The sequence below is a fragment of the Lygodium microphyllum genome, chromosome 23, assembly GCF_053477565.2.
Source record: "Lygodium microphyllum isolate KBCC chromosome 23, Lygodium_microphyllum_v1.1.10, whole genome shotgun sequence".
NCBI lineage: Eukaryota > Viridiplantae > Streptophyta > Polypodiopsida > Schizaeales > Lygodiaceae > Lygodium > Lygodium microphyllum.
This window is the reverse complement of record NC_141157.1, coordinates 58,086,578-58,098,902: the sequence shown is the minus strand read 5'-3', so window position 1 is coordinate 58,098,902 and position 12,325 is coordinate 58,086,578. Positions and strand designations below refer to the sequence as shown.

Genomic DNA, 12,325 nt, shown 5'->3' with positions numbered 1-12,325 from the left:
TGGGATGGAGTGATCAGGAGTTCAAGAGAATCCAAATGGTATAGATTTGAAGATTCCTATTATAGGAAAGAGAATCAAGATTTTTAAGCGATGGAATGTAAGTGAACCAATTGAAGAACATGTGCAGGATGAAGAATAGGTTTATGTTGACTTGGATGATCAAGAGAATGATGAAGATGTAGGGATGGAAGATGAATATATTGATTCAGATGAAAATTAACCATATGGCACATACCGGAGGATGTGCAGGTTCAGAGGGGATGGATGTCGTATCGCTATGTGGACACACTGTGAAAAACCCTCGAGTGCATCATTATCCGGCTTTCTTATTAATTTAGAGAGTCAATGTCATATTAGTCATTAGTGTTAGTGTCCATAGTATGGATGGTTCAAAATTACAGGATTTTTAGACGAATTTTGCCTATTTTTGAAATTTTGGATATTATTTCTTGTAAATATTTTAAAAAGGTGTAGAAACCTTTTAGAATAGGGTGTCATGCATAAAGCAAATTTCTTTTCAGCTAGTTTTGGAGATCTCATACAAAAAGAAGAGCTCTTGAATTCGCATTGTGGGTGATCACAGTTCTCAAGCAGCAAATAGCACTCCGAGGAGGGAGGAGTGATCCAAGAGAGTTCTAACCAGGCGTCTTGTGGTTTTACCTCCCTTTCGGAATTAACGAAACCATCAGATTTTCTGTTTGAGCAATAGAGTAGAATCTAGTATTTGGTGTGAGTTCTTGGGTATAACAAGGTAAAACAAGAGACTGTGAAGGGGAGACTCATTGTAAACATGTTTTCTTAATCAAGGATTGGTTTTGGGATACTTTGAGCCTCTAATCTCTTGCATTATGTTGTTTCATCTCTCGTTTGTCTCTACTCTACGTAATCTCTATCATCATCTCTGCTCTCATACAAGAATCTGCCTAATCTTTTACTACTATTAATCCTTGCTTAAGAATCTCTCTAACATCATATACATCTATCTATCCATTACTACTCTTATTCACTCCCACGGCTAGAGACCCGGTGTCTTCTCGGCATACATGCAGATTATCTTGACAATGTAGGCCGAATGAAGAGAGGCTATAGCAGCCATCACCAGCATATTGGAGGGGATTTTGGTCATTTGCCATGAGTAGGTAGGTGATAGCATTTAAATATGAGCTGACAACATCTTTGCCCCTTTGGGCTGTAGGCAATTGCATTTTGGTTGGTTAAGAGGCAAATTGATAATTCAGCCATTTCTTAGTGACAAAAGTTTGAATTTTCTCTCTCCTTAGCTTTGTCTCTCATTCTTCAGCCATTTTCAAAAATTCCTCAGTGAATTTCAGCCATTACAACCATTGGAGGTGTTGAATTCAAGAATTTGCTGCTGTAAACCCTAGCTTACAGCAAAAATTAGTGTTTATCAGCCACCTCTGATCCCATGGCAAGAAATTGAAGGCTTAGTACTTGACATCTGCTGTTGTAATTTGAGAATTTTCTAAAGATTTCCAGAAGCCAGCCATCCCAATTTGATTTGGGGTTTATTTTGACTAGCCTAGGTTAATCAAAGGCCAGTCCCTTAGATCAAGGGGCAAATTAGACCGAAGGCTTGTTAGTCATTTTCGACAGCAAGAGGCATTGAAAGCTGGAAATTGAAGGAGATTAGAGCCAAATTTCAGTGTACTTAAGCCAAATGCAATGAAGCTAAAGAAGCTTGCTGAAATTAGTGCTTAATCGGATCATTTTACCACCCTTCCGAAGGAAGGTTGACTTCATTATTTCTCCCATCTACATATATATTATTGTATCTATAAATACATGTATATTTATATATATGTGTGTTTGGGTGTACGTACACGCGCACGTGCATGTGCCTCCTCCCTTTGTGTGTGTGTACTCATACACGAGAGAGAGAGAGAGAGAGAGAGAGAGAGAGAGAGAGAGAGAGAGAGAGAGAGAGAGATTCCTTCTTTCATATACGTATCTACATAATAGAGGGTGTTCATTGTAGGTTTTGATTTGTGTGGTTGATTAAGGCTTTAAAACCTTGGCTTTAGAAAACAAAACAAAAAGAAATAGAACATGAAAGGTAAGTGAAGAGAGAGAAAAATAGGAACAATGGTCTACAAATGATAGATGAATGTAGATGACGTGGATGGATGGCATAAAGTGTGGCAATTGATGTGCGAGGAGGGCAAATGATGCACCTAGGGACTTTTGGTGAGGACAACGAAATTGTGATGTGGTTGTGGTGAAACCTCACGGGCAATTAAGGGAAAGTGGCAATGGAACATCACTAGTTTGATTCTATATATGGCACATGTATAAAGAAGTGGTAGGGTATGCGAGGAGGAACATTGTGTAAGACAAATATGGTGAACAAGTGTTGGGTGGAGAGCTTGCCGGTGGAGATCAGCAGCTAAGGTGGATGGAACTCCATGGTGTTTGGAGAGAGAGAGAGAGAGAGAGAGAGAGAGAGAGAGAGATTTGGTCGGTGGTCTTCCTCTTGCTGCTGTTGCACTCTTGAGACATCATATCTCGAATGGTGGTTGTTTCTTTTGTACAACATATGAAGAAGCTTCTTGTCATTGATTTCTTATGTCCAATGGTGAGAAAAGTTGTCTCTGCTGTTAGCTAATTGGTCTGGAGTGGTAGGGTTGTTGATGCCTCCAAAGAATTGGGTTTTTGTATAGCCCAAGCTCTCAGATCCTATGTAGCCACATATGAAAGTTCTCTTTTACTTTTTGTGTGTCTGGGGCTGTTAGCACATGTGGACTATATGGAATGCATTCATTTTTGATTCTGCTTCTGGAGTATATAGCTATATTGCCTCTTTGAGAGGCCGCCTTCATTGGCAACCTGATATCATTAAGCTAGGAGATATTCTTCCTTGACATGATCTCCTTTCTTGGCATACTGCTCTTTCTTTGGTTTTCTTGTTGGTCATATAGACAGTTTGTTCTTTCTTGTACCCATGTTGTACTTTTGAATTTGTGTTTTGGTAATTAATACAATAAAACTTAATGAAAAAGAGAGAGAGGGATAGAGAGGTGAATAGAATAACTTGATAAAATGTGCAGGAATTATTTTCCGGATCTTCTTGGTTCTTCTTCGTCGCCTTCTGACCAGGTTACGTATGCACGTTCAGTTTTCTATGATTTGGTCCACCATCAGGTTCCACTTGATATGCGAGCTACTTTGAAGGCAGATATTTGTGAGGAGGAGGTTATGGATGTTTTGTTACATCTGCCCAAGATAAGAGCCCTGGCTGGGATGGTCTCACCAATGAATTCTTTGAATGCTCGGCTACCCAACTGGTGAAGCCATTGGTGGCTATGTTTCAGCAGGTTTGAGAAACAGGGGTCATGCCTTCCTCATGGAAAGAAGGCCTTATCAAATTGCTTACAAAGGTTCCTTCGCCGTCAATGTTGCAACAGTGGAGACCGATTTCATTGATGGGCTCGATGTATAAAATCTTTTCCAAAGTCCTGGTGAATAGGCTCCACAAGTACCTTCCAGCTATTGTGCATCCTCTTCAATATGGTTTCATTAAGGGCCGCAACATTCTGGATAATATCTTAAATGTGTAAATGGCCATTGACTATGCAAGGCACTCTAGTCAGGAAGTGGTATTGATTCAGTTGGATCTGGAAAAGGCCTTTGACTATTTAGATTGGTCTTTCATTGCGGATCTTATGTCTGCTATGGGTTTTGGTGCGCGGATGTCCCGATTGATCTACACCATTAGTGCTGAGGCTTCTTCGCGTGTTATGCTCGATGGTGGGGTTACAGAGCCATTTGTCCTTGCACGCTCGGTGAGACAGGGTTGCCCTTTGAGTCCTCTCTTCTTTGCCCTGGCGACTCACCCCGTTCTTTCAATGTTGTCTTTAATGGCAGCTTCTGATCAGCTAGCCGGATTGTCTCTTCCTTTGGGGTAGCACTTCATTAACCAATCTTTGGCTGATGATAGCTTTATGATTTTGCGTGTAGACAAGGACAACATTCGCAAGGCATTAGATGTTTGGACACTCTTTGGTCATGCTTCGGGTCTTTGCATCAATGCCTTCAAATCAGCCATTCTCAGCTGCACGGAGTCGGATTTACAGTCATTGGGCTGGCAGGGTCAGGTTGTTCCCCGTGGCTCCATTGTCAGGCATCTTGGGTACCCGTTGGGTGTTGATGTTCGGCCAAAGCAGCTACTGGAGTGGATTTCACAGAAACTAGCAGCTAAGTTTATGTATTGGAAGTCGCAAGTGTGGCCCTTTCATGTCCGCCTCAAAGTGGCGCAAACAATTATGCTGCCAATGCTCACATATTTCTTGCCATTGCTGCCCTGGACTCCTACTACTTTGAAGGCGCTCACTCGCCCTATTCGTTTCATGTTATAGAAGAAGGATTCTTTGCATGCAGGTATTTCGTGGATTTTGTGGTCACATACATGTACCCCCAAACGCTTGGGTGGTGGGGCTATTTTGGATGCTGAAACTCATATGCTGGCCCTTCGTTGGTCACTTTTTCGCGCTATGTGCGTGGATCATCACCCGTGGACCATTATGGCCCGTTATTTTCTGGAGAACAGCGGCCTTCGACATGGCAATACATGAATTCGGGGCTCCTGGTGGCATGTCCTTAATGCAGACTTGCGGTTTTCGAGCCCCGCCTCTTCTCTATTATTGCATTTGGTCGGCTCCTGGAAAGTGGTGCTCCAAAAGGCAAGTTGGCATCCAGCGGAGGACCGCTTGCATGCTAACTCCTTTCAATTGGAATTGTTGGCAGTCTCAAGATTACTTTCGTGGGAAGACAAACATGAGCTTCGACCAAAATTTAACCGCATGGCCCGTCTGGGGGTGACTTCAGTGGCGGATGCCACCCTTGCCAGTTGTAATGTCTTCGCATCGTTTCGTACGGCCAGGAGACTTTTCAGAATCCCGCGTGGATACCATGACTTATGGGAGTAGCTTTTGCTGGTACTTTAGGCCAGGCAATCTTTTCCTACCCTTGTGGTGGATCGTCCTTGGCAGGACTGGGACCTTGCAGGCCGGTTGAGTCTGGAAAAGGCCTCTGCTAATCAAGTGTATCACCTTCTGATGAAAGATCATCAATGGCTGGGTGTTAAAGCTAATTCTGTATGGGGTTTGCGGAAATCTCAGTCATGGTGGAAGGCAACGGTGATGGACGGCTGGTTGAATAAGACACCGTTCAAATGCAAGGTCTTTCTTTGGCGGGTGATGATTGGTGGTCTTCCTCTTGCCTCGGCCCTTTCCAAGCGTTGAATCTCGAATGGCAATTGTTTCTTTTGTACCACTACTGTGGAATCGGTCCGGCATCGATTTATTTCTTGCTCGCTAGCCAAGAGGATCTGGTCGCTCTTGTCACAGGTTTGGCGTACAGTGGTGGGATCAGCACTAACCCCTTTCGATTGGGTTTTTGTGCGACCAAAATACCCCACACAGCCACAGTTGCATATGAAGATCTTGTTTCACTTCTTCCGATTCTGGGGATGCTGGCACAATTGGACCACTCGGAATGCCTTTCTTTTTGATTCCGCCTCTAATGTACCGAAACACATTGCCCGGCTTAAAGGTCTCTTGCATTGGCAGATAGATCTCATTCGGCACTTGGACTTGCTCCCTCGGGAGAACTTGCTTACCTGGCATATGGCAATTTCCTCTGGGTCTTTGCCATCACTTGTGTAACTTTTGTGTGGCTTAGTACTGGGATCTTACACGTTGGCTTAGAGCCCTCGTGTATCTTGTAATCATGAAAACTTGTACTCTTCTTTCGTAATTAATACAATTACCTTTTACGAAAAAAGAAGAAGAATAACTTGATAAAGTGAAATGATAGTACAACATTTGGTAATTAATGAAATAACCCTTTAGGAGAAAAAAAAAGAGAGGGGAAGAGAGGTGAATAGAATAACTTGTTAAAGTGAGATGATAGTGCAACTAATAGGGCTTTAATATATAGCTTTTGACTTTTATTTCATGCTAAGTGGTGTAAGAGGTGTTCACACATAAACACATACTCGTGCTCACAATAATGTGTGTTCACACATGGGGGATGATAAATTAAGTAACAAACCTCTCTTTTGGTCATGGGTGACACAAAATATAAGAAAAAGGATCACGGGAAGGTTTTACTTGATAGAGGTAGTGTCTAATGGATCATGGGAAGGTCTTAACTTGATAGAGGCAAGTGTTCACTAACACAAAGAACTCAGAAACACAGAAGAAGAATGATACTCAATGAATTGTACTAAATAAATCATGCTGATAAATTAGGGCGAGTGAGTGGGTGAGCCTTAGGCAGACTGTTTCTATAGGATCAGTATTGAGGTGAGCAGAGCTCAGAGAGTATCTTAGCTAATCAGGTGGCAACACCTGTGAAGGAATGCTCTATGAAGGAAGTGAAATACAGTTCTTTGGGCAATGGGATGTTTGAGTAGATACTGAAAGACGATGGACAACATTAGAGGGAGCAAAACATAGCCCTCAAGAACTGTTGATGCAGGGAGTGCTGTTACAGCTGAAACCAACAAAAATGCGATGGGGCACATTAGCTATGCAATCAGCAGCAGCTATGGATGTGCCACCAAGCTGTAGGAGACCATCCAGCAACAAAATGTAGGATGCCATCCAACAGCAAAATGCTAAGCTATTGATGATACTGATGATGAGGGACAGCTAGGTGACATCTGTGGCTGCACAAAATGCAGGGCAGGAGGCAGTAATCATGTTGCTTAATTTGCAAGCTGAAAACATAGACAGGGCAGCTTCTTCAAAAGGGCAGTAGGCTGGGTGGTAGCCAGTTGAATCATGGTGGTAGCTCCAGCTGAGATAGGTGGCAGCAGATCTGCTCGGTGTGAGCTATTCCTTGTAGGCACTTAGGTGTACCTGAAGGTGTCAAAGGACTCTGCCATGGTGTGCATTGGAAAGTACCCTTTGAGGTGTTGCGGAACAATCCTAATTAATGAGAAGATTAGTTAGGTATTTTTAAAGTTGACTTTACCTCATATTTCTGCATTTATTCTATCTCACATGTTTAGAACTCTTGGGGGAAGGTGAATTGATTGTCTCGATTGACGAATCTTATTACTCCCAAATAGACCATAGGCCTATGCAATCACATTGGACTATTTTTCTTGGGTATTTGGTCATGTGGAACAATTGTCCAAAGGTGGAGATTACATAAGAGTCAATATACTTGCTGATGAGTCACTTCCTTCACTTTATCCTTGAAGATATTGTTGAGGAAAATGGTCATTCTTAAGGGGGAAATTGCTATATTGTTGGGCATGCAAGATGGGTGCTGATTGCATCGTGGCAATTGCCCATTGAGATGCCTGCATTCACCTGATGTCCCATTTTTAAAAAAATTCTTGGGACAATGTGAACTGATTCTCTCAATTGGCAAATCTTATGCTTGGAGGATACGACTTATTACATTCCATTGGAAAGCGAATAGACCCTAGGACTAAGCAATCCCCTTGGACTATAGGATTATAGGATTAAGCTGTTTTGGAAGTTAGGTGGCAAGGTGAGTGCATGGTTGGGTTAAGCAGTGGATGGTCTGATTATTCTTGAATCTGGACTTATGCTGGTTGGGCAGCTAGTAGTAATGGTATAAATGGGTGTTTCCAACATAGTTGCACAATTGTTGGCTTTTATGTCTGCAGATGGAAAAGATCAAACATGCACGCGGACAGCTTGAGCATCTAAGCACGGATTTATCTGTTCAGGTATAGCGTTTACTTTTGCCAAGTTTGAAGCTGCTGCTCAAGTCTCTTTTTTTTCATGCTTTTATCTTTTCACTGCCAGCTTGTGGAACTCAATCACATACAAAGAGAACTCCAAGAAGAACAGGTAGTCTTTAGGAACTTTTATCTTGCTGAGGAAAATTCTCCTGTTTACTTAATCTATTAGTGTGACAACTTTTAACATGAAGTTTTTTATTTAGGCAGCAATAATGGTGAAACTTCAAGGTTGTCGTGTTTCTCAAGGCAGAGGGGAGAATGAAGGATATGTAGCTGGCCTCTCAGAAAAGGATCTGTGCGATTGTGAGGTAAATTTGTCCAGCCTGCAAGAATGTTTCTTCATGTTGCTTCAGTGCAAGGTATTTGGTGAAAGGGTTGTAAAGGCCTCATATCAACTTTTTGGCTCCATTTAATGTTACAGCTCATGACGTCATTTTATATTGGCTGTTTGGTAAGGTCTCTGGGGCATTTCAATCATCTCACAAAACCCACGCGATACAAATCAGAAAAAAAGGAGAACGAAAAACTAGAACTGTGCATTGTGGCAAACTTATTTTTAATAATTCAGAATAAGCATCTGGGGCTTTGACTGTGAAAATAATGCGCTGTGGCAACTTTGTGCTGAAACAGGTCCGACTAATTTCATTGGAAAAGGAGTTAACAAGGAGTAGGCTAGCTTCAGAGAAAATAGAACAAGCTGGATTGAGAGGGATAAGTGAGATAAATGAAGTTGTAAATCACATGGCACCATATATGATGCTTTAGACAGGCACGGTTCCCGGGCCTGAAACTCAAAGAGAAAGAGATTGTGTGTCAAGGATGCTCTCTAATCACGACACTGGCATATCCAGCATCAAACATTTGCATTCTGAGATTCCTGAACAGGGGTTGTGCTCTAACGAGAAACATGCATACAATGACCATTTCGTGCAGCTCGAGTCTCAGGAAATTACAAATGCTATCAGTGCGGCACCTTGTGAGAGGGTATGGGTCAAGGAGGATGGACGTGATTATCTGGCAGAGTGTACAAGGAACAATAAAGTTTCAAAGCTGAGCTGCTAGAATCCTCTCAGATGTACAAGGAATTATGAGTTACCTCAGTTTAGCTGCTAACCATCCTCTGATATTGGAGGTTTTCAACTGGTTATGATCTGCCAAGCTAGTCAGGTATTGCTCATTACATGCTTGCAGCCACAGAAGTGCAACATCCTGCACTATTATTGGCATGTTTTCAGTGTACAAAGCTACACCCACCCACCCAACCCCCCCCCCCCCCCCCCGGGCCCCCAACCAGCGGTGCATGTGTTAAGTGCATTCTTAAAGGGGATCTGAATTGCTTTCCAAAGAAGAAAAAGTGATGTAATATGTTTTGAGTTCCCTGGTTGGGAGTCATCTCTTCTGCCTTTTTTTTTTTTTTTCGTAAAATCTCTTCTGCCCTTTTCTCCCTCTTGCTCTCTCTCTCTCTCTCTCTCTCTCTCTCTCGCACGTGTGCACACAAATTTTTTGTCCTGCATACTAATTATGCTGTGTTGCAGGGCAATAGAATATTGCATAGGAACAAAATTATCAGTCTTGCATACTGTTGATTATGCTGTGTTGCAGGGCAACAGATTACTGCATCAGAACAAAATCGTCAGTGTCTTGCATATGAGATAGATGTGCCAATGAGAAACTAGAGAAGAGCTTTTAAGATCCGAAAAAATTACCCTTTGGTGGAAATCCTACATTTCTGCTGCCAGACACCTTTCAAATGAATGTGATAGATAGTATATTACCGGTTTGCTACAAGAAGATTATGACATACTACTTGGGAATGCTGTGGATTCATTTTATCATGTTAGTACAAATCATGAAAGCAATGTGGATAAAAGAATGTGTTGATATGCATTGGACTAGCATGTTGTAAAGCTCTTTGTCCTGCCTCTTGAACGCACATAGTCTTGACATTAAGAATGTGCTTACATCAAGCTCATCAAGAGAGGCCCCATTTTGTGATTTGGATGAACAATAAATCTGAAATGCCAATAGATTGAAGCATGAGGGTGTTCTGTTATATGTCAGTACATCGAGAACCTATCCTTGCATAAAACCAAGCTCATGCTCCAACATGTGAATGCTATTTATGGATGTATTTCTTTTGCCATGGAATGAATCGCTGCCATCATCATGATGCATTGACAAAAAACAGTATGGCATCCTTGGTAACTCTTTAAACATTGAATATTTTTGCTGCTACTGTAATGTAGTTTTGAAATGAACAAAATCCTACATTTTGCCCACTCATAATGTCCTTACCATGTCTAGCAAAATCAAGGCAATTTCTTAGAGGTCTTGTTTTGTCACCTTTATGCCTCCCTCATAAGTGTACTTAATCAAACTTAATTACGAGTTTCCACCTTTCTAGATTCCTAATGTTTGTACGCCTTGATCAAGCGCCCACTAAGAGTTCCCAATTCTTGTTATAAGTGAATGGCTTTTTACAATGCCATAAGGCCATCCCATACCATCATAGGCAAATGTAGATCACAACCACTACTAAGCATTAGATGACCTAGTTGTGTAGTGGCTTAGATGTTTATTATCATTTCAAGGATTGGCAAGGTAGAGATTGGAGGCTATGTTTTGATGCTCGTTTTGGGTGAAACCAGGTGCCTCCTTTGTTAGTTGGATGTTAACTTGAAAATACTACTTTGCTTGGAGTCTCCATAGGAAAATATACATAGTAGAGTTCTCTAGATATCGGATGCATCTTGGTTGAATATTTTATTAGTTTTCTTACCACAATTTTGTTTTCTCTTGCCCACATAGTTATACTTAATAAATAGCTTGTTTTAAGATTGAAATTCTCATTTTTCAAGTATTTCATTAGAATTTCCAATGATTTGAGAATCTTAGTTGATTTCAATTTCCAAGCCACTTTATGAGGGCTTTTTTGTGTGGAATTTCTTGTGTAATTTCCCTTCACAAAGTTGCCTTTTTCACTACCATGGTGATGCACAAAAGTTGATGTATCATATCTAAAGCTATCTGCGTTGGATAGAAATGTTATGATAATTAATGATTTCACAAAGGTTTATGTAAGCTCTAGGTGTGAGGTCTACATGCACAATTGTAATATTGCCCTTGCAAATTGTTTCTAATCTAGTAAGGAAAGGAAGAATGCGCTTGGAAGTTTACGCAATCCTTTTGTCGCCTTTGAAATCATTGATATCTTAAACAATTTTCTTTTGATGTGAGCAATAAGAATGTATTTTCTAGATTTAATGAAAAAAAAACACTAATGCAGTTGCTTTGGGCCTTAATCGTAGCAATACTCAAAAGGTTTTATCAAATTTGAAGTGGATTTTGCCTCATTGAGGTTGTTAATGAGAAACTATACCAGGCTAATACACTTGGATTCGTATTGAGTTTTTTCTAGACATGTTCATTGTTAGCCTATAGAATTTTCTTTAAAAAAAAAATATTATATGATTTGAAGCTCCTTGCAAATTTTTGTATTGAGAACTATTTATTTATGGTCATATTTTCTCATTAAAAAAAGCATGTAATAAGAACAAGTTGATCATCACCACAGAATTATCACATTACAAAATCTAGAATGAATGATGTTTGTATATCAAAATCATAATTTCAAATAGTTAAAGATTATATGGAGCAAACAACCCATGAGATCGTTGTGATGACATTCTTACATAGAACTTTGGGAATAAATAAATATAGATATTGTGGGTAGATTTTTAAAAATAAGCAATTGCATGTCCATCTTTTTAATGATTTGTGCTAATGCAAAACCAAGATACGCAATGCAAATATGGACTTCTTGTATGATCTTCAAACCATTCAAAGAACGAGACCTAATTGTGGGCCACTTCAGCAATAACAGAAGAATCCATGTCCACCAAAAAGGAAAGGGCCAATGAGAACATATTGTAAATTGAGTGATCTTTCTTGGACTGCAATGGCTTGTGGTGGAAATTTTGACACAAGAAAAAGAGACCTTAAAAAATACTCTTTTAAATGAGTTTTTCCACTTGCGATTTGCCATTAGCTTCTTGTATTTCATGATTTCTTGATGGAAACAAGCATGGGTATTATGCATGAAAATGTGGATGATGAAGAGTTAAGGCATGAGCTCTTTCTATCTTGTTCACTTGTTTTGGATATACAATATGGAGATCGCGATAGGATTCAACGATTCTTCCCAAAGATTGTGTTGAAAGGAAGTTGGGTATTACAGGAGGAGAAGAAGAAGAAGAAGAAGAAGAGGGAGAGAGAAGAAGAGGGAGAGAGAAGAAGAAGAAGAAAAAGGAGAGAGAGGAGAAGAAGGAGAAGAAGAGGGAGAGAGGAGAAGAAGAAGGAGAGAGGAGAAGAAGAAAAAGAAGGGAGAGAGGAGAAGAAGAAGGGAGAGAGAGAGGAGAAGAAGAGAGGAAGAAGAGGGAGAGAGAGAAGGAGAAGAAGAAAAGAAGAGGAAGAGGGAGAGAGAGAGGAGGAGGAGAGGAAGAAGAGGAGAGAAAGAGAAGGAGAAGAAGAGTAGAAGAAGAAGAAGAAGAGGAAGGGAGAGAGAGAAGGAGAAGAAGAGGGAGA

The 12,325-nt window shown here is 40.7% G+C and overlaps 1 protein-coding gene across 5 annotated transcripts in view; it reads left to right on the top strand.

The window, feature by feature from the left end:
- The window catches only part of LOC148016222 (uncharacterized), a 29,445-nt gene extending 19,513 nt beyond the window's left edge, over window positions 1-9,932 (top strand). Inside the window, exons 3-7 of one of the 5 annotated variants that reach the window (XR_015688141.1) lie at window positions 7,664-7,726; window positions 7,806-7,850; window positions 7,945-8,049; window positions 8,372-8,908; window positions 9,352-9,932. Coding sequence is in view for 2 of the 5 variants with exons in the window: in XM_087664456.1 (XP_087520582.1) it covers window positions 7,664-7,726; window positions 7,806-7,850; window positions 7,945-8,049; window positions 8,163-8,330 (381 nt within the window). In the remaining 3 variants the exon portion in view is untranslated. The other 4 variants (XR_015688142.1, XR_015688143.1, XM_087664457.1 and 1 more) reach the window with 4 other exon arrangements.
- The last annotated feature ends 2,393 nt before the right edge of the window (window positions 9,933-12,325 follow it).